At 50.6% G+C, this 27,229-nt stretch overlaps 10 protein-coding genes across 10 annotated transcripts in view; 5 read left to right on the top strand and 5 right to left on the bottom strand.

The window, feature by feature from the left end:
- Positions 1-482: 482 nt before the first annotated feature.
- Positions 483-2,180, bottom strand: gpaA (guanine nucleotide-binding protein subunit alpha gpaA). Its single transcript, XM_025690938.1, has 4 exons — positions 1,707-2,180; positions 1,294-1,636; positions 680-1,236; positions 483-621 (listed from the first exon to the last, which is right to left on the bottom strand). Exons 1-4 carry the CDS (start codon positions 1,822-1,824, stop codon positions 578-580), a joined length of 1,062 nt encoding a protein of 353 aa, XP_025546327.1. The 5' UTR covers positions 1,825-2,180; the 3' UTR covers positions 483-577.
- A 3,612-nt stretch (positions 2,181-5,792) lies between these two features.
- On the top strand, positions 5,793-7,006 carry BO97DRAFT_379037 (Smr domain-containing protein). The gene is made up of 4 exons (XM_025693144.1): positions 5,793-5,820; positions 5,901-6,001; positions 6,139-6,389; positions 6,498-7,006. Exons 1-4 carry the CDS (start codon positions 5,799-5,801, stop codon positions 6,889-6,891), a joined length of 768 nt encoding a protein of 255 aa, XP_025546326.1. The 5' UTR covers positions 5,793-5,798; the 3' UTR covers positions 6,892-7,006.
- Positions 7,007-7,316: 310 nt separating this feature from the next.
- On the bottom strand, positions 7,317-8,479 carry BO97DRAFT_438611 (FPP/GGPP synthase family protein; the record flags this gene model as incomplete). The annotated part of the gene is made up of 2 exons (XM_025697920.1): positions 7,317-8,064; positions 8,151-8,479. 2 exons carry the CDS (start codon positions 8,477-8,479, stop codon positions 7,317-7,319), a joined length of 1,077 nt encoding a protein of 358 aa, XP_025546325.1.
- A 1,569-nt stretch (positions 8,480-10,048) lies between these two features.
- Positions 10,049-11,025, top strand: BO97DRAFT_429545 (cell division control protein 14; the record flags this gene model as incomplete). The annotated part of the gene is made up of 2 exons (XM_025697370.1): positions 10,049-10,304; positions 10,394-11,025. The coding sequence occupies 2 exons, from the start codon at positions 10,049-10,051 to the stop codon at positions 11,023-11,025; spliced, it is 888 nt and encodes a 295-aa protein (XP_025546324.1).
- Positions 11,026-12,174: 1,149 nt separating this feature from the next.
- BO97DRAFT_265516 (uncharacterized protein) lies at positions 12,175-12,923 on the bottom strand. The gene has a single exon (XM_025690937.1). The coding sequence runs from the start codon at positions 12,816-12,818 to the stop codon at positions 12,384-12,386; it is 435 nt and encodes a 144-aa protein (XP_025546323.1). The 5' UTR covers positions 12,819-12,923; the 3' UTR covers positions 12,175-12,383.
- A 116-nt stretch (positions 12,924-13,039) lies between these two features.
- On the bottom strand, positions 13,040-14,228 carry BO97DRAFT_379028 (putative mitochondrial outer membrane protein (Sam35); the record flags this gene model as incomplete). The annotated part of the gene is made up of 3 exons (XM_025693143.1): positions 13,833-14,228; positions 13,515-13,754; positions 13,040-13,435 (listed from the first exon to the last, which is right to left on the bottom strand). Exons 1-3 carry the CDS (start codon positions 14,088-14,090, stop codon positions 13,040-13,042), a joined length of 894 nt encoding a protein of 297 aa, XP_025546322.1. The 5' UTR covers positions 14,091-14,228.
- A 509-nt stretch (positions 14,229-14,737) lies between these two features.
- mac1 (putative copper-activated transcription factor GRISEA) lies at positions 14,738-17,062 on the top strand. The gene is made up of 3 exons (XM_025690936.1): positions 14,738-14,990; positions 15,050-15,210; positions 15,300-17,062. The coding sequence occupies exons 1-3, from the start codon at positions 14,956-14,958 to the stop codon at positions 16,718-16,720; spliced, it is 1,617 nt and encodes a 538-aa protein (XP_025546321.1). The 5' UTR covers positions 14,738-14,955; the 3' UTR covers positions 16,721-17,062.
- BO97DRAFT_409189 (MICOS complex subunit MIC10) lies at positions 16,909-18,006 on the bottom strand. The gene is made up of 4 exons (XM_025696008.1): positions 17,889-18,006; positions 17,733-17,826; positions 17,351-17,501; positions 16,909-17,290 (listed from the first exon to the last, which is right to left on the bottom strand). Exons 2-4 carry the CDS (start codon positions 17,814-17,816, stop codon positions 17,241-17,243), a joined length of 285 nt encoding a protein of 94 aa, XP_025546320.1. The 5' UTR covers positions 17,817-17,826; positions 17,889-18,006; the 3' UTR covers positions 16,909-17,240.
- A 115-nt stretch (positions 18,007-18,121) lies between these two features.
- On the top strand, positions 18,122-23,039 carry BO97DRAFT_447053 (ribosome biogenesis protein URB2). Its single transcript, XM_025698726.1, has 3 exons — positions 18,122-18,292; positions 18,388-19,233; positions 19,288-23,039. The coding sequence occupies exons 1-3, from the start codon at positions 18,275-18,277 to the stop codon at positions 22,879-22,881; spliced, it is 4,458 nt and encodes a 1,485-aa protein (XP_025546319.1). The 5' UTR covers positions 18,122-18,274; the 3' UTR covers positions 22,882-23,039.
- A 1,233-nt stretch (positions 23,040-24,272) lies between these two features.
- The window catches only part of BO97DRAFT_447052 (nucleobase cation symporter-1 family protein), a gene marked incomplete at both ends in the record, with an annotated part of 11,044 nt that continues 8,087 nt past the window's right edge, over positions 24,273-27,229 (top strand). The window contains 5 exons of the mRNA XM_025698725.1: positions 24,273-24,372; positions 24,462-24,532; positions 24,612-24,861; positions 24,936-25,663; positions 25,717-26,235. Of these exons, the coding sequence (XP_025546318.1) occupies positions 24,273-24,372; positions 24,462-24,532; positions 24,612-24,861; positions 24,936-25,663; positions 25,717-26,235 (1,668 nt within the window). The remainder of the gene's footprint in view (positions 24,373-24,461; positions 24,533-24,611; positions 24,862-24,935; positions 25,664-25,716; positions 26,236-27,229) is intronic.

Genomic DNA, 27,229 nt, shown 5'->3' with positions numbered 1-27,229 from the left:
AAGATCTAACGATTACACACAGCGCGGTGGACCAGTTGCACCAATATGTAATGGAATATCCAGCTTCAGATCACACACACACATGAAATTAGAAAAAAAAAACGGGAATGAGGGTCCAGGGTAACAAGATGGAGAGACGGAATGAACCAGAGATAAGAAACATGGGAATCCTATGGATCAATCAAAAACAAGGGAATAAAATGTAAAGAGAAATGAAGCATGGACATAAGACACAGAACTCTAACAGCTTGTAGAACCGGTACAATCCACGGGAATCCTGAGATGAGAAAAAGGGGGAGATAGGGGAATAGGTAGAGAAACAACTCCTGCTCTGTGTCACGGGATGGATATCGGTGATGCTGATAACAAAGAGCCGGCTAGATATCATTTCAGGACAAAGGAAAATAGAAACAGAAATTAGTAGTAATGGACAACTGAATGTCGCAACGCCGGAATCTTTCGGGAGGGGTAAAAAACTGCAACATGGTATGACAAAGAACAAAAACACAGAATTACAAGTCACATAGCATACGGTCTAGATACGAGTCCACTCTGCTCGATCAAGATATACCGGTCATTAGATCAGACCACACAGTCTCAGGTTTTCTTGGATTATGATGTCTGCGAATCAGTCAGTACCTAGTCTTGCACGTCCTTAGCGGGATCCCTTGGGACTTACCGTTTACTGCGGCCATGACGAAGCGAATCTGAGTGGTATCCGTAGCACACGTGAAATGAGTGTAGATCTGCTTCTGCTCGGCCTGGTTCAGGGAAACGAAACGGTTGAGGATGTAGTCGCATGCGGCCGCGTAGTCGGCGCCTCCTTCGTAGTCGGGGAAGTAGTTCTTCATGGGGCTGACGGGAAGCTTCTCCTTGAAACGATCGATCTTGTTGAGGAAAAGAATGATAGAAGTCTTGACGAACCACCGCGAGTTGCAAATCGAGTCGAAGAGGGTAAGCGCTTCTTGCATACGGTTGACGGTCTCATCTTCGAACAACAGCTGGTCGTACTCGGAGATGGCAACCAGGAAAAGGATCGTCGTGACGTTTTCAAAGCAGTGAATCCACTTCTTACGCTCGGATCGCTGACCACCAACGTCGAACATGCGATAGGTCAAATCGCCAATAATGAACGTTGTCTCGGTGATACCGGTAGTCTTGACACGAGAGCGAAGGACATCCTGATCGGTGGGGAGATAGTCAGGCTGGGCGATACGGTCGATGGCATCGAAGTAGCTGTTTATATCGGTAAGCATGATTGGAGGGAGCGAAGGCGACCGTGGTAGAACTCACTATTTGGCGGAATCGTTCAACTGGTATTCGCGGGACCGCTTGAAGCACTCCTGCACACCGGTATCGCGCCAAAGAGCGCCGATGGCGTTTCCGACCTCTGGCGGCAAGTTGTCGCCCTCAATCTGAGCAGGCTGCATGAAGACGGTTTGCACGTGATACTCATTGCGAGCATCCTCTAGTGGCAGCTCGAGGGATTCCATAGCCTCCAGAATGACACGCATCGACTGGACGGTGTTGCTGTAGATGATTTCCTTGAACGATTCTCGCTCATCCCGGGAGTAACTACCTTCGTGAATCAACTTCATCTGCTTGAGGATGGTCGACTTTCCGGACTCTCCGGCACCTATTCGCGAAGACCGTTAATCCTATTTCAACTCGAGTGGAGAAGCTGGAGTGGTGAAGGAGGCGCCTACCGAGCAACAGCATCTTGATCTCGTTTCTTTGCATCATCTTGTCCCGCTTGAGCTGGTTCTCAATCTCCTCGTTGCGGGCCTTCCCCTCCTTGTCTTCAGTGCTCATTCCACAACCCATTTTGGCGGCAATCAATGAACGTGTGCTTAGGCGATAGAGTGATGTAAGGAACGGTAAAAATCGAGCGAGACGTTACTATTTGGAACCCTGCCTGAGAGTAGTGATGTCAGCGAAGGGCAGTTCTCTGTGTATAGACTATGAAATAGACAAAACGATGGGCGAACGAGCGCGAACGTGGTCAAACACGAGACAAGCCAGTCAAGCGCAGGCCAAACCGATAACATTAGAGTTGAAAGGTAAAGCAAGTATTCGGAGGGTAAAAGCCAACAAGGTAGAAGTGTCGCAGACCAGCGATCGTGCTGACGCAAGGAGGTGCAGCTGATGCATCCAGCGGAGGACTTGCGGACGGACGTCTCATGTAGCCCGGGAGGAACGAGGGGGAACTACTGACTCTGCTCGAGAAACTGGATCTGATTATTCCCACAAAGAAGACAGTGTTGAATAGATGGCCGAGAATAGTATTACTCAAAGGCGAGGCGAACGTGTAAGGAGCGGGCGGGAAGGGGAAAAATCAGATATAAGCGCGGAGCCGTGAGGCTAGATGGAAAGGAGGCGAAAGGAAGGTGGAACACTGTACACCAATTATGGCGGTTCGAGCGATGCCAGTGAAACAGAGGGTACGTGTGTAGGTAGCGAAGTAAAAGGAAGAGTTGTATATTGAAAGAAGAGGGAAACAGAAGATGAAGGGTATCAGCAAATAGCTGCGTTGGTCTACCTACCCCAATTTACCTGTGAGAAGTGGATGGAACGGAGGGAGGGAGTGAGGGAGGGGGGGTGGTGAGAATGCAGAAAGGAAGAAGAAGAAGGAAATTGACGGAGGAAAGCGAGCGAGGCTGAAGGACGGGAGCAAGAGGATTAAGCTCAGCCGGTAAGGGGGGGGGGAGGGAAGAGGAGAAGGAGAGTAAGTGGGAGGGAGGGAGAGAGAGAGAGAGAGAGAGAGAGAGAGAGAGAGAGAGAGAGAAAGATAGAGAGAGAGAGAGACTGAGGGAACGAATAATGTGAGCGTGAAGGGAAAAGAGGCGAAATTTCGTTCCAGTTAGGCAAAGAGAAAGCCTGGAGGGAAAAAGAGGGGCCAGAAGAGGGAAAGGTTGTAACTTTGTTTTCAGGATACGTCCTTAGTCTTACAAGACTGAATGAAGTGGGTAGGTAGGAGAGGGGAGGAAGAGGGGGAAGAAGACTACTACTCAGGAGCCTCGTGCTCAATTGGAGTCCATTTCCGACTGAGCGAAGATGAAGATAGAGAAGTTTCCCTCCTTCTGGAACGCAGATTGACCCATCCTGAAGGTTCAAACCATTAGTGAATTGTATCAATAAAGGGGGAAGTGGAGGTTTTGGTCTGGTAATGGCGATGGGCAACTCCGCATTGTTTCCCTGATTGGTTAACAAGTAGAAAGAGGAGCCGGTGGAGTGCAAGTCAGCGTGACCAATGAGACTGCGCATCTCCGACCCTCCCCTTTTTTTTTTCCCGGCTGAATGGCCTAAGGTATCCACAGGCTGCTCGCCCTTCACTTTCCCCTAAGCACGTTGGTACTGTAACAGATACCAGCATGGACATAACCAGCTGCCCGGGAGGTGCAACCTATGTGGTGCGCTCATGACTCGCGATGCCTTGCTCTTTCAGTCTAGTGAATGCCACTATATAATCCATTGTTATCACTACATGTTAACTCGCTACATAATTCTACATTTATGGAGTACAACGCGCTGAATATATCTACTCAACATTGTCACTTACTTATCGGTCAGCAAAGCGAAAATGTGCAGGTCTAGCAGTAGCTTAGGAAGCGAGCTACTGCATGGAAGTGTTCCTGGCGCTGCCGCTGATGGCGTCTTAGACCTAACCTCCTGCGCATACGGAAGTACTCAACTAGTCGCTTATCGACCAAGGAAGACGAGCAGCCGGCGAGACTAATCCCCAGCCAATATCATGGCTTCTTCAACCACCTCCCTCCTGATTATTAACGATTAGATATCACCCGCATGGATTAATTTCCGGGCACCACAGATCGACTGAACGCGAATGGTTCCTCGAAGAGTTAGTCTCCAGGTTGGAATAATATTGATCAACGTCTTCCAGCCAATCCAGCTATCGTCTCCAAAAAAGAAAAGTCGTTTTGTACCTCTACACTATATACATACGGGTGTGGGGTCTCGATTTATCTACCGAAATCAATATGGGATTTCGGAAAGCATCACGCAGGGAAATGTAAGAATAGCTCGAGACCTCCTCAGGACCTTGCAGTTTCAGAAGGTGCCGCCACACGGTGGGGATTTGGCACCGTGGACCACACACACCTTGTGCGCCCCGATCGCCAGGTACAGTCCAGAACCGTTGCGTTCAAACTGTTTCATTCTTTGTTGCGCACCCCTGTTTATTTGTCCCCTGGTGTATCAGCGCATGACATCATGCTCTATGCATGCAAGAGTATAGCCGGACGATATTCAATCGTTGAAAGACTGCGTTCGAACGCATGGAGCAACTGATCATGAAGGTGGTGGTGGTGCTCGGAGACGCTCAGTGGAATACGGAGAGCACAATTACTAGTCTCTCTTAGTGAGGTGGTATTGGCTCCATGACCAGGTACCGTATGCTGTAAACTCCACTCCTCAACTGCCCCGTCGATCGCTTCTCCGCACGAGGATTTGAAAAGATGGTAAGAGATGATGCTACAACCAACAGCTGATTTCAGACAGGTTTGGGCAAGCGAGAAACCCCCTCCCCTCCCCTCCCCTCCTCCTCCTGATCAATCGTCAGATGCTCCTCACCTGATTCCGGGCCTGTACTCAACCTGTTGCAACCTAGAGTTGATCAAACCACTTGTTACATTCATGTTTCTGCTTAACAGGAGAGGCGAAGCAGCGATCCGAGCCAAGATGAATCTCCCGCCGAACCCTACTGACATTGCCATCCATGGTTCTGCCCATGGACTAAGAGACTAGTCAACTTCTTCTTCGCCGTTCAACCCAGTAAGGCCCAGTAATAGATATCATGAATGGTTTCTCCGGGTTCCAGAAAGGGGCTATCCCACTGGAAAAATCGTTCTCGTGGTGAGTTGCACGTCCTGATATACCCTTGAGGCAGCCATAAGCCATGTTCAGGGCCTTAATTGATCCATCAACTCTTGGAAAGATATGTCTCAATGCTCGACAATCGACGATTCCAGTACTTCGGCACCCCTCTCTTCTAGGCATAGTTTTCGTCTTCAGCTCGTGGAGTGTGGCTAGACTATTGAATGGGTTTCCACTTGGCCCGGCTTGCGCTTGGCGTATCTACTTTAAAGGGCAGGAAGGATTCTCCGATGCCTATCTATCTCTCGATGCGCTACTGTGGGCTCAGTGCTCAGGGCTGAATGCTGGGATTACATACTATCACAAATGGCCAGATGCCAGATTGTCAATGCTGAAAATCGGCCTATGGGTGATGGGGACTGATACTTTCGTATATCTACAGGCTGGCCCATGGGCAGATTCAGTCCGGGGATTAGCCGACGACCTGCCATGCAGGTGGTGGTTCTTAGCGAAAATTGGAGAATCGCGCAATGCCAGTGATGCGCTCCTCTGTCCTATCAAAACCAACAATAGTTTATTACCCTTGCTCATTGAAGCATGACTATACTTGCGCAGGATTGAACCTTCCTCACGATTGTTTGTGATGGTTTATAGTGCGATCGATTCCAAGTCCGATCGGGGCCTCGTGCTGGTCCAGCCCCGTCGCATCGCCGGAAAACCGCAGCCTTAGGCTATCCAATGACCCTCCACTGTAGGGTTCGGGGACGAGTCGCCATTCACGCCAATGTCGCCCGATCGCTGCGACATGTCGCCTCAGTCATATTCTTCTTCTCAACAATCGTTGATACATTCATTCTACGAAAAAGACTCTGTCACTCATTACGTGACTTGCTACCGTTATAAGTAGCACATATACATAATCACTAGTTGCTCATACTTCAAAATTATCTCACAAGATGCACGAGATGTCTCATATGGGCCCTCGGGGTAAGGGTCCTACGGGGAAATCCCTCGCTACCCCGATCGCGCGCTCAATCCACTGATTTTTGCCCGATACATACACACAGCCTTCAACCACAACCAAAGCCAGGATACTGAAGCCGAATATGACCGTCTGCGAGATCTCGCGAGACAGGAGGCCTCGAAGCGCAACTCATGCTTCCAACGGGTATTTGCACCCTTTCGTCTGCCGCACACTTTCGCGACGCTCACCCGCCCATTCTCTGATCTTTTTCACAATGTCCCTTCCCCTTAAACTCCTCAATTGCAATATCAGACTGATCGCGAGATGTTCCACCTCTATAGTCCCAAGAAGCATACACCAGTGGCGACGGCGCCAAAGCCAAGGAGCTATCGGAACAAGGCAAAGCCCACGGGCGCAAGATGGAGGAGTACAACAAGCAGGCCTCCGAATTCATCTTCCGTGAGAATAACGCCGAAGAGCACGTCGCGCCCGACACGATCGACCTGCATGGGCAATTCGTGGAGGAGGCCGAGGAAATCCTAGAAGAGCGGATTCGATACGCGAAGAACCATGGCCAGACGCATTTACATGTGTAAGCACACAGCGCAACACCTTCTCCTCTCTACAAACCCAGATCTGAAAATGGACGACTGGAGGAAAATACAAGCTGAACTGTTGTCTTCTTCCTCGATGAATATAGGATTGTCGGAAAGGGAAACCATTCGGCCAACCACGTGCAGAAAATCAAGCCCCGCGTCGAACAGGTCTGTCGCGAGCTCGGCCTTCAGTATGCGACGGAGGAAAATGCCGGCCGCATCTATGTGAACTTGACCGGCGGACCGGCGGATATGTCCGAGGCACCCCCTATGCATCATCCCTCCGGTGGGTATGCACAACAACAGCCTCACCACCAGTACCCTGGTCAGCAGTCGCACCAGTACCAGCAACAGCAGCCTCATCACCAGCAACAGCAATACCCTCAGCATCAACAGCAGCAGCAAGAGGGTAACCAGAATGAGATTGAACAGGTTGTAAACGCCGTTCTCCCCAGGGTGTTGCGCAAGCTGGAGAAGGCTTGCTGTGTGGTCATGTGAGCTGGCGGCTGCGGCAATCGATCATTACGACTTGGGTCTGACCCCATTGGAATTGGATACATATAATGTTTGGGTATAATATAGTTTGCTACACAGTAGAAATATGCTGATGTTGATTGTTCTTTGGATTGTTGATTTCATGGCCCAGGACGTTCTGTTGAGCGGGGTAATCGATTGTGGTTTGACATGGTTTTGTCATTCATATCAACCCAGTCCTTTACTCATGCGGGCAGGGCAGACAAAAGAAACCTTCACAAGGGAAAGTAGATCACGTGTACAAATTCTGATCCAGCAACGCTAAATAGACAAGATCGAGTATCTTCTTTATCATCACCTTCTTATGCCTCAGGGCCACAGGCACGCTCGTCTATCCAAGGACTCGCAGAGCATGTCAGGGTCGGAATATGAGAATAAGACCCAACCTCTCATTGACTGGGCTCCTGGGGGTTTCCCAGGGTTGATTCTGTGATCTTGTGCAGGATGGCACGAACCATCGCACCATCATTGCATGCACCATCGCCATCGATCTCAACGATGAGCGCCAACGCCTTGTCTCGCAGTTCCCGGACAACGTCACGCGTGTGCGCAAAACTGTCTGTCTGCTCCATGTAATTGACCGCATACCGCTTGACCTCCTCGTCGGTGGTCTTCTGCTTGAGGATGCTGAGGAGCTGGTGATCGCCCGGTCTGGAGCGGATGCTGTGGATGATGGGGAACGAGAACTTCCCCTCCGTGAGGTCTTCGCACAGACCCTTGTTCTTGGTGTACGTGCCGCTGGACAGATTCAGGTAATCGTCGCAGATCTGGAAGACCAAGCCCATTACGTTGACCAGGCTCACGCAGTCCTTGCCCGCGCTGCTTTCGGCCTGCATCAGTTTCACGGCCAGCCGGAACAGGCCCCCGGTCTTGTTGCCGACCATCTCCAGATACTCTTCCTCGCTGGGGCACGTCAGCGTCTCGCGCCAGAACAGGTCCATGCCCTGGCCGCGGTGCAGGTTCAGCAGCTCCTGCACATAGATATCGATGGCGGTCGGGTTGTTCAGTTTCTGCACCTCCTGCAGAGCGAGGAAGTACACGTAGTTGGCGGAGTTGATCGTCTGCGCGGTGCCATAGATATTGTGGGCCACTGGAATCCCGCGGCGGAGGACCGAATTATCTTCCACATCGTCGATCCTTTTGCAATTATTTGCCCACCGGTCAGTCACCTTGTCAGGTTCGGTGAGGGTAAGAGAGTGGAACAAGGTGGGGGAGCGGCTTACAGTAACGAGGCAGTGTGCAGCATGGCCACCACCTTGGTGATGATCGTCAGGCTCTCCGACGGTACCTTCAACCACACATCGAAGGCGTTGATGAGCTGTCGTCGAATGTCCTTGCCGGGATGCTGAAGCATATAGTCATACGGGCCGAGCACAATCTTCTCGTTCTCGGGTGACCATTGCCCGTCCTTGTACTTGGTGCCATCCACGCTGGATCGATTACGAGTATGTGTGCGCGATGCACTGGGATTCGTCAGAAGCCCATCGGCGGTTGTCGATCCAACACCCCGGCCCTCTTGCTCGGGGATCGCTGTCAGATCCGATCTGGGCATGCTGGGTGGGCCCGCCTCAGTCCAAGCATCATCATTCGTGGCCGAGCTCGAGCTGGGCTGGGGGAGGGTGGTCGGGGGTGGCTGGAAGAGTGGCTCGGATGGCATGGTTTTCGGGTTCTGTTTCTGTTTTTGCGACGCTAATACCGGCTTTGCTGTCCGCTACTTATGGGGGCGATGGTGGGGAGGAAAGAAAAGGGGAGAGGGGAACACTTTTCTAATCTTGTGGATTTTTTTTTACCCCGACGTTCTATGGCAGCCAAAATGAGCGCGAAAGTCAAAGACCTGCATACTGACTCGGAGTCAGTTGGGTTGTTCGTGTTCGTAGAGGCCAGGTTGGTTTAAATATAGGGTGAGAATAGAACCCTAACCCTCTGCGCAGACAGTCAGACGGGTCGGTCAGTCAGTCAGTCAGTCGGTCCGTCCGTTCATGCATCCCAAAGTTGCATACCCGCGGAGGGAAAGAGAAATCATTAGTTGGCAAAAATTACGGCGGGGGATAACGTGACGTAGTGTCACATGCGCGGGTCGGACAGACAGGGTCACGTGGTCGGCCTCGTTCTGGCTGGGAGAAACTCCGATCGAACGGGCTTCAACCTTGCCGCGTGCCTCCCTGTTTCTGCGTGCGCGGGTGACACCAGCACGTCCAACATATCATATAACCGGATATCAAGTTTAAAAATGCTGTGCGACCCAGGGTCGGGAGGAAAGGAGAGGCTGGTACTGGGCGGCCAGTTGCCCGGTTCCGCCCGGATTATTATTTGCTCAGGTTGAGAACCTCGAAGCAGCAACAGCAGCAGCAGTGGTAGCGGTCAGCAATTCAGCGGATGATATTGTCCTTCCTCCATCTCGGCCAAGCCGAGACGTCACAGATGAGATCAATCAATGGATGTGCTCCATCAATGGCGTAGCTGAATTGAAATACCCCAGCCACCCCGGTTTGACATCATCTACTGGGCGCTACGCAGCAGAAAAGCACAGCTTCTGGACCGCTCATTGGTGAGATCGGCTGGTCTCCGGGACAACGATAGGGATGTTGTTGTCAAATGTGGGGGGCATAATCCAGTGAACCAGTGAACCAGTCCAAAAGACTAAGGCTGGCGGCTAAGAGTCTATCACTCTATCTCAGATGGTGTCAACAATCATGTTTTCCTGACGGTTCGTGCCCACCGTCTCTTCGATCGCCAATGCTTTCTGGAACTAATTAAGGGCTCCATTCTCCAAGCGTCTGGACTCCGATCCATTCTATTTTTTCCCTCAGCTGAAAAGCCCTTAAGGCAATTTTTAGAAAGATAGTACTTTTTAGTACTTCAACTACTCTACTTTCAACAATCATTGTACCCGATCGTCTTGGCCCAAGGGTCTGTCTGGTCTTTCTTCACGGGCCCCCATCGGTTGATCAAACGCATTGTGTTTTTTTTCTTAATCTGGACCTATTTTTCTTACTTTCTATTTTCCGTTTGCTCCCATTGTGGTTTTTCTATTTTCTCACCCCTCCCTCCCATCCCTTCTGTGGTACAAAGCTACAGGAGTTTCTGTTGCGCCTTCATCCTACCCTGCTTACACCCACTCATGGAGGCATTGCTGGCGCATTCGTTTGACTATCTCTCTTCATACGAGCCAAGCAAGGTCCGGAAAGGACTGCGACAGGTTGAAGGGCTCCTCGCACAGATATGTTTGTCCAAGTCGAAACGACCGGCGTCTGACAAACGGCGGTCCCTCCTGTCCTTTGGAGCTCCGCAACCCGTGCCCAAGTCCTTGTCCGAACTCAGGGATGACCCGGCCTTCAGGGAATTTTTCAAGCTTCAAGAAGGCTTCCAATGGAACGGTAAGTACCTGATCCATGTACGGGATGCTTACTGTCTTCCCATGTTCCAAGTCGCCACACTTCCATCATACTAATTTACGATTTTAAAGTTGCATTGCGCCTGGTAACATGTCTGGAGCATCTGCTTGGGCGGGGCAGCAATGGCACCAATGACGCTCTCATCGTTACCACGCTTGACCTCATACAAGGCGTGCTGCTGCTGCACCCACCGTCGCGCACCTTATTCGCGCGCGAAATATACATGAACTTGCTCCTGGACTTGCTCGACCCCATCAATTGCCCAGCCATCCAATCAGCGACTCTTCTCACCTTGGTCACGGCCCTTCTTGACCACCCAGCCAACACGCGCACCTTCGAGGAACTGGACGGACTACTTACCGTGACCTCGTTGTTCAAGCAGCGCGCAACGTCGCGCGAAGTGAAACTGAAGCTTGTGGAATTTCTGTACTTCTATCTGATGCCAGAAACGCCAATGATCCCAGCAAGCCACTCTGCACCCAACACAGCCGTCATGGGTCATCAGCGCAGCCCCAGCAAGCTTGGCGCAGCACAGGTGTCGAGGAGTGTTAATGTTCCGGGGCCGTACGGCGGCGGGAAAGCGCATCGCGACACGCGCACCACCGACGAAAAGCAAGCATTATTAGGACGACATTTGAACAATGTGGAGGATCTGGTGGAAGATCTGAAGGAGACCGCGCCCTTCGGCGCAACCGTCTATTAAACATCATTTTCGAGCGACAATAAGGTTTTTGAGTTCTTTGTTTTTGAATTAAGCGATGGAGCTTTGCATGGATTTTTTTTATGGGATCATGGCTGGGTTTCTTTTCTTTCCTCCGCCCATTGAATGTGCTTATCTGGATTTTCTTCCGAAGGGCCATGTTGTCTCGCGAATTCTTTTACTTTTCTCTTCTTGACTTCCTGGCTATCAGGGCCGCCATTTCTGTCACTTCTCATTCTCCTTTTTCTTCTTTCCGTCTGGTACGGTCTACTGATTTTTCGGGGCCTCATTCCTCTTATTTTCATTATTCCCTTGTCATGTCTCTCCTATGTGTGTGGTCTTTGTTTTGCATGTGGCTTGCGAGTTACGATGATGTCTTCCATGTGTCACGTTTTGCGATTGTCGCTTAGTTGCCCAGCGCCCAGCTCTGAATGATCAAGACATGAAACCACGAATGACCGGTGCTAAGTAGACAGAGAGTGTACACTTCATTATAAATCCATCCGATGAGAACATATCAGCCCTCGTGTTCTTCGATGTCAAGCACTTGAATGCAACTTGCAAGATGTTTGCTCGTATCTAGGACAGGGTATCCTTGTTGAGGCGCTATAGTTATCGCTCTTTTCTTCTCGTGTGTATATGAGCGTAGTGCAATATCGGCGAAAATCTGACTACCTTTATGGTCGTCAAACTCAGTCAAGCTAAGTTTGTGGTTGACGACAATAAGGCCCAAGCTAGTCCCTAGTAGTAGCGGGTCGTCGGAAATATATTCCACGGCGCACTAACCTAGCCCCCGTCACACCCAAGCTCAAACAAGTAGCAGGAACGGAAAACTCCCTCCGTTCGAATGATGAAGATATGCATTCGCACATGAAAGCAGGTCTCAAGGGAGAATGCATTATTGATAGCGCCCAGTTGCAGCGGAATTCCTTCCCAGCCTAAGCTGTACCACCTGCAATCACAATTGTATACAGCTGATTCAACACTGACTACAGACACATAGTTACCCCAAGACCCAACAGCTTCCAGAACATGATGTATGATTCGATGGTACAGGAGAACGAATGACTATTGCTGACTACGTTCGGTAATGTATATATGGCTGTCGCCAATCACAGCTCGGGTAGGAACCAACTGCCACCGGGGCTGATGCGCATTTGACTTTGTTTGCAAGGATAAGGGTGGCTGTTGTTATAGCTGAGGACGGAGCAGATTGTCTCGTGGAGTCTGTGATTGTAGCACACGCTACTCGGGGTTGTCGGCATGGCTGATTCCCCCTCTCCCGGACTAAACCTTGGAAGCCCTCAATCTGGTCTCTGGATGAGGTCCCGGTTGTATTGTACGAGGGGGTAAGATAGGTCTTATTTCTGACTACAGGTGGAAGCATTAACGCTACTATTCACGACGTTTGCCTCTGGGGTATGTATGAACCACTCCGGACTCGGTCCGTTGTTGAATATTTCTCCGCACTTTGGGGTTGTTGGCTGTGGCGGGAGTAGGACGGTACTCAGACACCCTGAAACACGCTGACATCGGATTTTTCCCGTGCTGGGGATGTATCTTGCTGGGTTGGCGTATTTTGGGGGAATTGAATTGGCTATGTGTGCTCTAGGTTGGTGGGTATTTGCTTTTGATGGATGTGTCTCATGGATGTGGGGTTTGGATTTGGCTTGGTTGCTGGGATTGAACGATCGGGAGTGGAATGAAGGCTGGCTTGATGAGTTATTGAGGAGGATGTGTATTGCTATGGACGTGGGAATTGGGGCGCGGAAGCGCTGCGAGGCCGACGGGGACATTGTCTGAGGGAGTTGTAGGAAGACGAGAAAGAAAGGTTCTCAGCAGTCAATAGCGAGTGCGGTAGGTGGTGGCTGAAACTGGAGTGTCTGGAACTTGGTTCTATTTTTGTGTCTATTGGACTAAGGAGAAACGTGCTTGTCAGTGTCAAGGAAGTGGGCTAATATTGTACAAATAGTGAGAGGTGTGTGTGTTCGATCTGTGTGTTTTGTTCCATCCGGCTCTAAAAGAAGTTCAATAGTCTTTCACGGTGTTGTACAAGGTTCTCATGGCGTCGCAGCAGCTGCGCCAGCCGGTCGCGCTTCCAGCCCATCTTCTCGTCCAGGATCAAGTGCGTGTATGCGAAAACGCTGGCGTCAAACAAGCCCGGGTTGGGCCGGTCGAAAAAGTGCAGGCTATCGCCAAGAAGCGTCGACAAAGCCTCGAATGCCTCGCCCGCTTCGGCTTCCAGAGCGCCGGCGTCGATAAATGACGATGTCTTCAAGAGCTCCACGCGCGCAGCCTGCTGGAGCTGCACCGCCAAAGCCGCCCGGACGATGGGATTCGTGGTGCTCGGGTCCACATAGAGGCGTCGCGCAACCGCGTCGAAGTTCTCACTGTCGATATATAGGGCATACAGCTATAGAGACCGTCATGTCAGCAAGGGTTGTTGAGCGTACTTCTCTCAACTACTTGTCTGCCCTGGTCAAGGAGCTTACCCAGGCGTTTCGTATCCGGTGGTCTAGCAACGATGCGTAAACTTCGAAGCGCATGTTCAGCTGTTGTTCCTCTTCGCAGTGGACTTGCTCGATGGCCCATTTTTGGAGTTTATTGGAGGGGATCGGCGCGGTGTTGCCGATGGGTAGAGAGGGGAGAAGGAAAGGAAGGGCGCCGGTGGGAGAGGCATGGTTGCTGGAGGGGATAATGTCAAAGTCTATTCCGGCAAATCTCAAGTATGCCTGCGGTACAGTAGCAACAAACAGAGTCAGCAACAATGCGGCAGACAAGAACGAGTATTATCTTGGTGTCAACCTTACCTGCCACTTGAGGCATTGAGGGTTGAAAGACGGCCTTCCATGCCTGGCGCCGGCAGCATCTGTGAAAACGAACAATCGGTTTCCCTGTTGATTGGACCAAGAGCAGTGCGGAAGATCATTGGCGGGATAGATGACGAGAGGGAATCGGTCGAAGATGCGCTTGACCGGTGCAGGGACAGAGAAGAAATCTCGAGCGCGCGAGGCCGCAGTGGCATTATCCGGCGTTTGGCCGGGGGCTTCACGGCGATCCGAAGTCATTGAAGAAGGAATTACGACGAAACGAACGGCCCGGATTTTGATGATGAGATATCAGAGTAGAAGCGAAGAAGAGCACTGCTCCAGATTCAGCCACCGAGAAAGTTCGGCCGAAAGGTGGGCAGATTGAGCAATGGAGGGTCAGAATTGTATCCTACGCAAGCATCGCGATGACCCTCGGAATAGTTGTGAAACAATAAACTCCGGCGCCAAGCCGAGCCTGGAGCCTTAGGCACCAAGGCATGCATTCTGAGGCCGAAGGAGGGGTGTCGTCCTGCCTGTCTGCCTGAGGCTGCAACGGGCCTCCTCGGCTTATCCTTATCGATCGAGAATTGCTCGCTTTGACATTCGCACCGTCTGCATCTCCCCCGCATCTTCCTCTCTTTTGAATCTCTTTCTGCTCGCGGGGCTGTAGTTTGATGACGACAGCATACCTGAGCACGACGAGCGGACTTTGCTGGGTTCAATCTTATATTAGGCCTGATCCTCTATTCATCGTCTCATGACTCACGTATCGGAACTCTGTCGCTACTTTCCGATAAATTCGCTACTCCGCTTCTTGACTTCATCAAGCTCGCTCCCGACACTGATATACCGATTACCGACCTCAATCCGGCATCGGAATACTGCTCTTTGACTGCCTAACATAGTAACCGCATTGACGCCTGACCTGCAACTGTGACTATCTCGATATAGCGCCCGAGTACTTGCACGAAGAGCGCGCCGAAAGCCGTGGCACGATCAGACCCCCTCTCGGCGGGGCAAGCCTAAGGCGCACCTGAAATCTACGTAATAGTCAGAGGTGCCGCTATAGGGACCAGGACGATCTCGCATTTTAGGCTTGACTGATGCGGGCCTGAGCTTCAAGATGCCTCTCGACGAAGAAGGCGCTAAATGGTCCTGGTATGACATTTCCTTGGACCTATGCTTCGCTTGCGCTGACCATCATCTCAATATAACAGTGAGCCATGCATCCGGGGCCATCGGTCCTCTAAATGTCAACATTTCGACAGAATGATGATGAAGGTTCCAAAAGCTGGCCGACCCCTTGCCAGATGCCCTCATCCAAAGGGAACGTGTAGCTGTCAAAAGACATATGCTTTTATGATTCGCATTCCGAAAGGTTAGTGCCATTTTAATAGCCTGCGCGACGCCTCGGATCGCCGCTTCGGGTTTCGAGTGGCCCGTTCAAGGTGGCTGATGTTCTCCCAGGCTCTGGTTGTCTGTGTAGACCAGTGTATCAAGTGCCCGCAGATGCATCTGGGTCTGTCTCATCTTCGCCCGTTGCTTCAATGCCGATGCCTTCTTCCGCACCTAACAAAGTGCAGAAGCCCGGCAAACGACAGATAAAAACCCCGCCCGAGAACCTTACAAAAGCGCTAAATTCCATACCGGAGTTTGGCAAGCAGATGGCCGAGAATGAATTCCTTAATCGCCCCATCCCCTACATCCCCCAAAATTCGGAATTGAGCAAACCGTATCACGCCGCTAACCAGGACTTGACTGCGTTGAGCGGCCCTGCGCACCATGTTTTCAAAAACCCTTCCAGCGAGAAGCTATCTGAACGTGGTAGTTGCTGCTCTCGTGTGTCCAAGCCGACTGTACCGACCCCGGCACCCGAAGCTCAGCGTTCTTGCTGCGCAAAGCCTGAATCACAGCCTGAAAGTGGATTCTCTAACGCCATCAAGACCACCAATTCGAGTGAATCCCAATCATTAAGCTGCAGCGGAAATGCAACGCCGTATTCCTTCTCCCACCCTCAAGTATCGAATTGGCAAGATTTCCAAACAGCGAAGCAGGCTCAAGCACCGATGCCTCTTTCTCAACTTCCGCCGTTCCCGGCATCTATTCCTGAATACTTGTCCCATTATACCCCAAGTTCGCTGGGGATGTCACTTCCTCAATCCTCTAACGGAACCGATCTATCTCAAGTGTTGATGCCGCAGCCATTCTCAGAATTGACTGAGCATGTCAACATCTCGTCTTCAGCCGCAAATGACAACGACACCATTCATGAATGCCATTGCGGTGATAATTGTCAATGCTTAGGCTGTGCCTCCCACCCTTTCAACAATACCACCAGACAACATGTTCGGGAAATGGGACTGTTGGTAGCCCTAGATGACGAAGAGTCCGGGATTGAGAGCCCTAGTAGCCGCCAGAATTCCCCCTTGTTGGGGCAACAGTCAATGTTTACACCGCTACACTTGTCATTTACCGGTTTCAGCCATCCATCTGATAATGTTGTCCAACCACTCGGGACGCATCCCTTCAACGACCAATCTGTAACCCCCGGCAACATGAGCGGTGGCTACACAACTCCTTCCACAAACTACATCACGAGTCAACACATGATGGAGCCCTCAGAGTACTACACCCTTGAATATCCTGTAGGGCTCCCGAGTGCTTGCTCCAATATAACCGGAAGCTGCCAGTGTGGGAACGATTGCACCTGCGAAGGTTGTCTTACACACAGTGGGCACAATGGTCTTGCGGTTGCGCCCATGGCGGACGAAGGTCATAATTGGGACCATACAAATCTTGCAGATTCAGCACGACATGGAGTAATGCCTGGGACGTCTGAGATGTCCACGTTGGAGAGTTTCCTTGCACCTTCACCCTCCATGCTTTGAAGTACCTAATTTCTGGTCTCAGATCAGAATACTACATCCCTTCCCCCACAGTAGAAGGCCTGTCTTTTGGGATATTATCAGCACTAGCGTGCTCAAATGACTGACGATCGATCATGATACCCATCGCTTATATACGACGTTAGAGCAGAAAACATATTGCTTATATCCTCTTCGATATTTTGTGGTTGCTCTTATTGAAAAATTGACTCCTCTCTTGCGTTCCGTTCTTACGCTGTTTCGCTCAAAATCCGTAGCCAGCAATTCACGAACGGCGCACATATGCCCACATGGCACACTACCTATGGGCAAGATGCGAGTCGGATCCAGTGCTTGATTAGGGTAGAAGCACCAAAAAGATTCGAAGTGGTACGACGATAAATTGCATGCTAAAAGTAAAGAGAAGTCTAGAAGATCCTTCTAAACCACACCACCACGGGGTCTGTGTGCCCTCACAAACCGACTTTGTTTTCCTTCCCAGCTATACAGGTATCATACAGAATTAGATGCCGAGCCGGGTCGTCTACCTGCGCAGAGCATCTCTAACGGGGGAGTCACCGCGACGGAAGGAAGCTAGAACCCAAACAGTCAGTATACGTGCCACTTTCCTTCCCAACCAAAGAGTCAACATACAGTCAGCCTCCTCCCAGGCGCGACCGGCACCGAAGCCTAGACCAACCCAGGCGGGCCAGGCTCTCCGCTTGAAGAGCAGGACGGAGAAGACAACACCGAAAGAGAGACCGAGGGAGGAGCGGATGATGAGGGAAGAGATGGCGCGATCCCACTGTAATTCGTGAAAGAGGTTCCCAATGTTAGCTTAGTTGGTCCAAGGTTTCAATGCGCGAAGTTCGTGGTTTGGGGTTGTTCCGCATGATGTCAACGGAGTTTTGACGATGGGCCCGGTACAGGTAGGTATGCGCAGCGCCCAGTCATTGCAGTCGGAGCCTCCATCTGACTGGGCAGAATGAAGTAAAAGACGAAAAATCAGAGTCATAGCTCATATGTCTCGGCGTACCTTCTCGTTCAGCAGGGCCTCGCTGACGGGCTTAGTGGAGCGTGGGACCGGTACAACCGGCTGGGGTTCGTTGGAGTCGGCCATTGCGAGGAAGCTTTAATTGGGCATCAGTGTTACTCCCATTGAGTATCTAGAAAGCTACCGGTAGCGACAAACCTTGCAACAGACAAATGCGGGGTGATGTCTGATAGTGAATTAAAGCTAATCAAGGAGGGATGAGGAGATTCGGGGTGGGTTGGAAGCAACACACGAGATCAGATCGGGTGCGATGTCGAGCTCTGCCGGACTAAAAGGCGGTCGGAAAAACTAGGTTAGGCTTTGGGGGTGGGAGGCAGAGAAAGGGAAAGCAATCCGCCGCCCGTCCGCTTGCCCGCCTTCTGGCGTCAGCCCAACTTTTTCTCGAACCTCTCGATCTTCGGGAAACACCGAACCCCTCAAACCGGACGATGTTGGCTTCGTCCTGACCCGGTCAGACAAAGCAATTCCTTTCCCGATATCCCAACGACCAGGGACTATTCGCCCGCTTCTCATCTCTCACCGAGATGCCTTCCGTCGCGGAGGTAAGTCGTTCTCGCGCACTCCCAGAAAATTATTATCTTCTTGATAGGTAGATAAGTCGGCTAAATGATCGCATCTTTTTTTTTCTTCTGTACAGCGCCCGCGTTCGTCGCAGGAGGCCTTGCTCCGCCTCGAAAAAGGCACCGCTTCCCCCGCCGCACAGCTAAATGACGCTGCGAATATTATCGGCTTGGATCTGGCTCTGTGTGCGAGTCACCCCGAGATTAATCGAACCCCTCATGTTCAGAACAATGCTGCCCCGAAAGCGGAATGGGTCCTCCGATGGTTGTTGAAGAGGCTGCGTACCGGGAAGAATTATCGCGTCGACTCTACCTCGTTCCTCTTGCTGCGACAGTTGATCGATCTCATTCCGCCCAAGACATTGGCTACGACTCTCAAAGACCAAAAGTTCCTCGGGATTGTCCACGACGCTATCGCCGACCTGGAGGATGATGTGTTAGCCGGATTAGGGGATGGGACAACAGAGCTGCTGAACTCGGGCTCGGATTCCAGTCACACCTTGGGTGATTCACCGCACCGCAATGGCGACTACGATAAGAAGGGAACGAAGAGGAAGAGGTCCGGCGCGGACGAACCCGATGCTATGGATATTGACGACCAACCCCGTACTCCGACCTCGTGCTTTGTAGCCTTCATCCGTGCTCTGGACTGTTTGTATAGCTTGGTCACGCTGGCGGATCGGACATCGGGGATCGACGATGTCGCAAGCTCGCATCTGAAGCACGCTCTTAAGGGGGAGCCTGAGGCGGTCGCAGTAACACTCCAGAAGTCTTTCCGACTCGCTGCCGTCATTACGACGCAACTTTCTCATGCGCAGCAAACTACGGACCTGCAGCATCTGCTTTATGTGCTTCCGGCCATCTTCGACCTGTGGGAGCTGAGATCTTCGCGTCGCGACGATTCGGAAAAGGGGTTGAGCAATGTAGGTTATGAGTGGAGCTTAATTTCGGCGTGTACAACGCTAACCGCTCGCTAGGAATGCTTTTCCAAACACTGTTTCCAAAGCTCTCTCAGACTACAATTCTGCGTGAGCTCGATACGTCTGGACACTGATGAGAGGGCCCACGTTCTGCATGGACTAGAACGCTTGATCGCTCTACACGTAGTGCTCCCAGCCCGGGATAGCTTCTTCGAGCGTGGCGGTTCTGGCATTGACTACTCAGCTAGCGAGCCTGATTGGAGCCCCGTGCAACCTGTCTCCGATACCTTTAGGCCCCTCCTTTGTGCACCAGCGGACTCCAACCAGAGCACTGGTGACGGCGCCAGCACCCAGAAGAAAGCCCTGTGGAAGACCGCCGAGCTAATGCCAGAGTTCTTCGACATCGCGGCTCGCACAGTGCCTCGAGACACCTTCCGACGACAGAACCACGAGGGCCCTTGGCTGGAAACTCTTTTTGTCGCAGTTGCGGAGTTGGCGTTTTCCATCACAAAGTCTGAGAATACGACAGCATACCTTCCTGAATTTGTGGCCATTCTCGAACGACTGTTCCGCGTAATACTCGCTAGAAATGTTAAGCTTTCCCTCCAAACACTGCTCACTCATGCTGCGTATACTGGTCTCCTCAAGGAAGGTCTGTCGCAAGTGGAGTGGAGCCTAACTGCTTTACTTATCGAACTCGGCACCGACATCTTTTTACCTAATTCCGGGCTCCATGACTCTGAGAAGTTGCTGAAGGCTTTGCTCGAAAAGATTCTCCTGCACTGGCGCAGCGGCGTTCCTTATGCCGATGAAAGTTATAGGACGATCAAGAATGGCATCGTGATACCTCTCCTGCGCGGGTTCGTTGGCGCACGAGACTTGCCCAATTTCATGCAGTTATGGTACGAGCAGCTAATCGAGGTTGAAGAAGCTCGGTCGCAAGGCAAAGACTTGACGCAGTTCATTGTCTGGGAGGACGATGATGTGTGCAATGAGTTTAGTGAGATGATGCGAAACCCCCTGACATATGCGCACTCCGCTGCTCAGATGCGCGCTGCGGCAGTGGAGATAAGAGGAGAAGATGGCAAAATCAAAAATAGCCCCGGCGCTTATGCTCAGATTGTGATATTGGAGTCTGGTTTCAGAAGCCGTGACCTCAGCTTTGAGGACAGGAACGAGGACCTGACGTCCATCATTCAAACTGCTACATCAACATTGTCTTCTGAGCAGAAACTGCACTGGCGGTGGCGGCTGTGGCGTCTCGCTCGCAGTCTTCTGGAGAATAATGTACAGTCTACCGACAATGAACTGGGTGCGGCGATTATTAAACTTGTTGCTACTGCCGCGGAGTCGATACAGCGCGTTCATTCGGGACGCATGAAGAAGCTTTGTGCGCCTCTGGAATGCTTTGAGGCGTTTCAGTTTGCTCTTACGGCTATCAAAGCCACAGCAAACCCTGAACAATTTAGCTTGTTGACGAGCGAAGTCACAACTCTCATCAAGTCTATCTCCGGCAAAGATGCTGCTAAATTCATCAAGTCCCCATGGGATGGACGGGTTGAGACCCTCACGTCGCCCACAACACTTGCGCTGGCCTACTTCCTCAGCCTGGTCAGAAATCCAGATATATGGCCGCAAGTGAACTCCGAAACCAGGCGCTCTCTCTTTGCGCATGTTTTATCTTTGGCGACTTCGCAGTATAAGCCATCGCCGTCTACTCTTGAAACCGTTAGTGCCGATTCAAAATACCTTCAAGCTTGGGCAAGCCTTGTTTGTCATGAGTACCTCCTCAACGCCCCGGCGATTGCTGTCGATCTCATTGCAGTCCTGTCTGATCGCATCAAAGAAGACGGTTCCAATCGCAAACTCTACATTGAAAGTCTACAGAGAATTCCGGCCCCACTTGTCACACGTCGTCAAAGAGCGGTCCTGCTAGATTTGTTGCAGGAAGTGATAACCCAAGAAGATAACACCCCTGAGGTCACTGTAGGGATGCTGTCACTGATGGCGAAATTGGCTGAAATGCCTAAGTCTACGGCGGCGCTGACAAGCAACTGGGAGCCACTCTGGACAGTTGCCAAGGCTGTCTCTCTGCAGGGAAGCGATATTGACCTCCAGATCATGAAGGCTTTCCGGAATCTTCACCGAGCCGTTATTGCTAAGCTACTTGTTCTTTCCGAGGAAGAACGCCAGCGCTTGTTCAAGAAGATGTACCGTAAAGTCTCGGCCAAGGCACTGAAGTTGCAGTCCCTGAACCGTGATTCTATGGACTGCTTCTATCTAAGAATCTCGCTGTTCCAGCTATGGCATAACCGACAGGTACTTGAGGGTGTGTTTGACGAATCCGAGCTGGCTGCCTGTCGTAAGAAAGTGTTCGGCTTGGTGGTTGCGGAGGTCAAGTCCGTCAAGACTCAGTGCAAGAAGCAGCAACTGGAAGACACCATCACACTGATCAAGATCCTGGATGCGCTGGAGGACTTTGAAGACCTTGCTATGGATCATGCCGAAGTCGAAAAGTTCCTGTCCAAGATTGAGAGCTATGTTGAGAAGTCGGTTGACTCAGCTTCTTCCTTGCGAAGACTAATTCGGAGACGTGTCCTGGCCGGACGAGGATACGAGAAGAACATCACGCAACCTGTCATTCAGTGTGCAGAATCTCTTCCTCTGCAACATATGTACAGCGAGGAGCAGCGAATTTTTATTCGATCCACCAGTGCAAGGTTCCGCACCATGACTGTGGACGAGTTGACCCGAGTGATCCAAGATATTCGCGGAATGGGCTTTGTTGGGGAAAATGCCGAGTATCACTTGCTCATAGCAGGCTTGGCTATTGCGTCTCTACCCTCGGTCGAAGACAAGGAAAGTCAAACCGGCAAAGAATTGGGCTTGGTTTTCTCCGCCGCCACCGATTCCTTACTTCGCAACAACTCCATCGAACCGTTCACCTTCGCTACGGAGTGTCTCGATATCATACTGCGCAACCACACCCGTTGCGTTACGCAGTTCAACATCGATAATCTGTTGGGCACGACTGCTGTGTGTACCTCAAAATCTGGTCCCTGCATTGACCCTGCATATGCCGGAACTGTCTACATCCGCCTCTGTCGCTTGATGGGTCTCCTACTTGGCCTTCACCGGCAGAAACTCGGAGGTCGCTTCCATCTTATCAATCCCGTTATCGCGGGCTTGCTGGACTGTCTCTTTGCTCGTTCCAAAAAGCGCAGTCGATCCATGTTGCACGAGAAAAAATCAGGCCAGCAGCCCTACTGGCTGGCCCCGTTGCAGCCATCGCACGCTGTGCACTTTACTCGTCTTTTGACCTCTCTCTGCGACCCGACGGTGTCAGCCGTGTCGAGGCCGACGCAGTCCGGCGCGGGCTACGAAGGGTTGACCGACCAGACTAAGAAGGCCAAACGCATTGCTGGGCAGTACCTGCAGTACTTGATCCAAGATTATACTCAAAGCGCTCTTCGTGGGTCTCTGTCGCCCGACGTGAAGGCGGCTATCATCCCAGGTCTGTATGCGGTGCTGGATGTGATGTCGCGCGATACGATGCGCGCGCTGAATGCGGGCTTGGATGTATCCGGACGGGCGGTTTTCAAGGCCCTGTATGATGATTATGTCAAGTTTGGCAAGTGGAATAAGGGTTAGGTGCATGGTTTGTACGATGGTGGTTCTGTCGGTGGATCATGACATGGGGGGTTTTCCTCTAACCGTGTGTCTGTCTGTGCGTGTATTTATTATCTTGCATTGTCCCGGGGTTTCGGTTGAGTGGGTTGTTTTGAGGCATCATAGAAGGCATGTACTGTACTTTGCAATTATTTACAAAACAGCGAGCTTGTACCTACACGCTACATGCAGTATTTGCTCTAGGCTAGTAGGATCGCCGATGTAGGCAGGCGACCCGATGAGTAAGCCGTTAACAGCCATCGGGACAGCGACATCGGGATTCTTGTCACCTCTTGTCACTTTATCCTCCGCTGCCTAGACCAGAATCATCGGGGAGTCACTTGTCCCCCCAGCGCGGAATCCAGCACGAATAGCATGGACATGGGCTGATTGATCGCTTCAGTTATATCGGCAGGGGGGAAATCTTTTACTCGATCTCATCGAGTCAACGGGGTCCGGTGGTGATTAGATACTAAGAGATACGCCCCACCGCTAGACCTTAACTGTCTCCCTTTTTGCGGAGAAACCAGTGGAGAGCGATTAATCTCACTCCACTATCGCTGAATAGCTGATAACGCTTGCTGGCCAAGAATTTGCTTACTCGGCCGAATCGAGCAACGGAGAATGAGATGGATCTATTTTGATAAATAATATTATAATCGTCAGTGGCAGGCACAGGTGGTGGTGCCTCAGCGCGCGCTCGGTGCTCCCGTGCTCCGATCCATGGTGGGCGATAAGAAAAATCCATGGATGATCTTCGAGCCCATCTGACCAATTCTCGAACCCTTATCTTGCGTCAGGGGCATATGCCAAATTGCCAATGGTCCTTTTTGAGGGGTTGTCATGATGGCGTACGGGGAAACAGCCACTATCAGTGGCCCAGTTGGCTGAGCTGATTGGCTCGCCGAGAGAATCAATGACGAGAGCGATGATACGGTACGTTCCGACTTCATGGATCCATCCAACTTCAAGTAAGTTTATTTGAGATTGGAGATTGGAGATTGGAGATTTGAGATACTTATCCTACACAGCGCTGCCATGGCGTGGTCACTTAATTCACTTCCTTATTATCTCTTATATCTTCACGTCTCCCTGCCTTCCTCAACAGGCAGGTCGACTCTGTCCATTCCACCGTTCATCCATCTATCCATCATCTACTTCCATCCCTCCAGATTCGGAAGGCTCTGGTTAACTCAGCTTCCCCCCCCCCCCCCGCCCCGGCCTCCTTCTACCTCCCGCGCCAACTTGTATATACCTGCCTGGCATTGTGAGCCTTTACAGAGATACTTCATCTCTCGACTAGGCTGGCCTAGTATCTGTTCCTTACCGACTCTTCTTCAATCACGTTCCTTTTTCTATCTACCAGCCTGGAAATGACTCGACTGCAAGAATGGTTGAAGAAACTCGAGGTATCGGCAGAGCCTGGGCTGTCCAACACTCAATTGATGTTGATGAACCGTGATTTACAACCTGGTGAGTTGGTGGACTGGCCGGACCCCCCGTGGCCAATCTCTACCTTCTCCTGCGCGCGGACTGACCATGTCGGCCTTGAATCTTGACAGTCGAATATGAACGTCGTCAATGGAGATGGTTCAACTTCATCGCTTTTTGGATAGCAGATTCCCTCAACATCGTGAGTACCACAGCGAGCAGCATACGCTGCAATCTCAGCTTGCCTTTCTCGCGGCTAACAAGGTCGGCTGATCAAATAGAATACTTGGATGATCTCCTCGTCTATGATTGTTGATGGGTTGTCCTGGTGGCAGTCATGGATATGCGTTTGGGTGGGGTACTTCATCGCCGCATGTTTTGTATGCTTGACGGGTCGCATCGGGGCCGTCTACCACATTTCGTTCCCCGTCGCCTGCCGCTCGAGCTTTGGCATCTGGGGGTCTTTCTGGCCCGTCTTCAACCGAGCTGCTATGGCTGTCGTGTGGTACGGTGTCCAAGGCTATATTGGAGGTAAGAAGACTTGGCGCCGTTGCTACGCGGACCCGCCGCGCTGGCTTGATCGGAGTATATCTGATGTGCGACAGGCGAGTGTGTGACCCTGATGATTCGATCCATTTGGCCCAGCTACAACAATCTACCTAACGGTATCCCTGCAAGTGCCGGCGTCGACACCAAGAACTTTCTGAGTTTTTTCCTTTTCTGGCTTCTATCTTTGCCTGCCCTTTGGTTCCCCGTGCATAAAATTCGCCATCTCTTCACCGTCAAGGCCATCTACTCGCCTATCGCTGCTATTGCCTTCTTTGCCTGGGCGATTTCCCGCGCCAACGGGATTGGTCCGATTGTCCATCAACCCGCCACGGTACATGGCAGCGTGTTAGCCTGGGCTGTCGTGAAGTCTATCATGAGCTGTCTGAGCAACTTTGCCACTTTGATAGTGAACGATCCAGATTTCTCTCGGTTCTCACGGACACCGAAGGATGCGTTATGGTCTCAACTGCTTACCATCCCGATCGGTTTCGGAATTACCTCCTTCATCGGCATTATCGTCTCGTCATCTTCGGCGGTCATCTTTGGCGGTGGCTTTGTGTGGAACCCTTTGGACTTACTGGGAAAGTTCTTGGACGGGGCCAGCTCCGCTGAGCGTTTCGGTGTCTTTATCATCTCAACTGGATTTGCTCTGGCACAATTGGGGACCAATATTTCTGCCAACTCGGTCTCGGCAGGAACTGATATGACCGCCCTGCTTCCTCGCTACATCAACATCCGCCGAGGCAGCTACATCTGCGCTGCAATTGGCTTGGCGATGTGCCCAGTATGACCACCCTTGCTTGAACCTGAAAGGAGAATCTCACTAACAGAGCCCAGTGGAAACTTCAATCGTCCTCTAACCAATTTACCACATATCTCTCCGCATATTCAGTCTTCCTCTCGTCTATCGCGGGTCCCATCTTGTGCGACTATTACATTGTTCGCAAGGGCTATTTGCAATTGAAGGACTTGTACAACGCGGGTCGAAACTCGCCGTATTATCATATGTGTGGATTCTCCTGGCACGCGTACGCCTCCTATATCGCCGGTATCCTTGTCAATATCGTGGGATTTGCCGGGGCTGTGGGCCGTGAGGTGCCTGTCGGCGCGCAATATCTTTACAACATTAACTACTTCTCCGGGTTCGTCGTGTCGAGCGTTATGTACTATGCGCTGACGCGCTTCTTCCCGATCCCTGCCACCAGTGAGAAATGGCATGAGGTCAAGGTGGAGGGCGTCCTCTCGATTGCGGAAGGTGAGGAGGTCTATCCCGATGAGGATACCACTGCAGCGAAGCAGTCAGACTTTTCATCGACTGGTGACCAGAAGCAACCGAAGTCTCGGGCGTCCTCGGTTGTATGATTATGAGACACGACCTTCTCTCTTTGCTGATAGTGCATTAACTTTGTTGCCTAATGACCAAACTGTTTATGTATTCTGATACATGCTAGCGCAGAATGACATAACTATGACTCGACATCCTGCCAGGATGTCCTTCCAATTCTATCGAGTAGAACAAGGTTGCTTGGTTTACCTATGACACGATTGAACTAGTTACCCCGAGGCCGCCCTGGAGAATGAGAATCCCTCATAGGCAGGTGGGGCATCCCCGCGCTTACTCCGCGGGGTCTTCTTTGTGCTGCTAATTGACTATACTATAAGTTTACGAGTAATATAATCTCTAAGTTTAAGAAAACTATTAGTATTTTAATACCTGATATAACTTTTTAAATATATATTTATAAGTTATCTTAAGAATCTAATACTAATAATAATATTAATAAACTTTAACTTTTACAAATCTGAAAAGAGTAATAGAGAAAAATTAAAGAAGAAAATTTACTATAGATATTATAATAAAAAAAATTACTAATATAATAAAAAGTCTACTAAAAGTAAAACTAATAATTAGATAGATTGTATTATAAAGAAAATAAATAATCTCCAGCTCTAACATAATCGGTAAGCGAGTAGCACGTGTAAGCCAGTGGTGTGCTGTATTTCCCATACAAAATAGTAATTTTTAATCCCTTATATCTCGACTAATTCTGGATATTATTCTATATAATCTTATATACAGTTTTATATAGTTATAAATTAGTACTTATATCAGGAATTTCTAATTTAAAGCTTAATAAGACTTAATACAGAAAAATATAATATATTTTTTGTATATTATTCTTTTTCTAGAATAACTTCTTTTTAAAAAGATATAGATATTTCTAAATAAGATTTATAAAGAATTAATATATTTATTTCTATAATATATTTATTTAAAATTTTTAAGTATTCTTGTTGTTGAATTATATAAGTTCAAAATATCTAGATTTAATACTAAATACAGCTCTGC

This window comes from Aspergillus homomorphus, assembly GCF_003184865.1.
Source record: "Aspergillus homomorphus CBS 101889 unplaced genomic scaffold BO97scaffold_72, whole genome shotgun sequence".
Lineage (NCBI taxonomy): Eukaryota > Fungi > Ascomycota > Eurotiomycetes > Eurotiales > Aspergillaceae > Aspergillus > Aspergillus homomorphus.
Note: the sequence above shows the minus strand (reverse complement) of the source record. Positions and strands in the feature narration are given on the sequence as shown.

What these genes read in the sequence shown, in the direction of transcription:
- gpaA (XM_025690938.1), bottom strand. Translation starts at nt 1,824, where the DNA reads ATGGGTTGTGGAATGAGCACTGAAGACAAGGAGGGGAAGGCCCGCAAC. An exon ending in GATCAAGATGCTGTTGCTCG is followed by an intron (nt 1,637 to 1,706) that starts GTAGGCGCCTCC and finishes CTTCGCGAATAG; the next exon opens with GTGCCGGAGAGTCCGGAAAG. An exon ending in TTGAACGATTCCGCCAAATA is followed by an intron (nt 1,237 to 1,293) that starts GTGAGTTCTACC and finishes CGATATAAACAG; the next exon opens with CTACTTCGATGCCATCGACC.
- BO97DRAFT_379037 (XM_025693144.1), top strand. Translation starts at nt 5,799, where the DNA reads ATGTCTCATATGGGCCCTCGGG. An exon ending in GTCTCATATGGGCCCTCGGG is followed by an intron (nt 5,821 to 5,900) that starts GTAAGGGTCCTA and finishes ACATACACACAG; the next exon opens with CCTTCAACCACAACCAAAGC. An exon ending in GCAACTCATGCTTCCAACGG is followed by an intron (nt 6,002 to 6,138) that starts GTATTTGCACCC and finishes CCACCTCTATAG; the next exon opens with TCCCAAGAAGCATACACCAG.
- BO97DRAFT_265516 (XM_025690937.1), bottom strand. Translation starts at nt 12,818, where the DNA reads ATGTCCCCGTCGGCCTCGCAGCGCTTCCGCGCCCCAATTCCCACGTCC.
- mac1 (XM_025690936.1), top strand. Translation starts at nt 14,956, where the DNA reads ATGCCTCTCGACGAAGAAGGCGCTAAATGGTCCTG. An exon ending in GAAGGCGCTAAATGGTCCTG is followed by an intron (nt 14,991 to 15,049) that starts GTATGACATTTC and finishes TCAATATAACAG; the next exon opens with TGAGCCATGCATCCGGGGCC. An exon ending in TATGATTCGCATTCCGAAAG is followed by an intron (nt 15,211 to 15,299) that starts GTTAGTGCCATT and finishes ATGTTCTCCCAG; the next exon opens with GCTCTGGTTGTCTGTGTAGA.
- BO97DRAFT_409189 (XM_025696008.1), bottom strand. Translation starts at nt 17,816, where the DNA reads ATGGCCGACTCCAACGAACCCCAGCCGGTTGTACCGGTCCCACGCTCC. An exon ending in AGGCCCTGCTGAACGAGAAG is followed by an intron (nt 17,502 to 17,732) that starts GTACGCCGAGAC and finishes CACGAATTACAG; the next exon opens with TGGGATCGCGCCATCTCTTC. An exon ending in CGCCTGGGAGGAGGCTGACT is followed by an intron (nt 17,291 to 17,350) that starts GTATGTTGACTC and finishes TTTGGGTTCTAG; the next exon opens with CTTCCTTCCGTCGCGGTGAC.
- BO97DRAFT_447053 (XM_025698726.1), top strand. An exon ending in CGGAAAAGGGGTTGAGCAAT is followed by an intron (nt 19,234 to 19,287) that starts GTAGGTTATGAG and finishes ACCGCTCGCTAG; the next exon opens with GAATGCTTTTCCAAACACTG.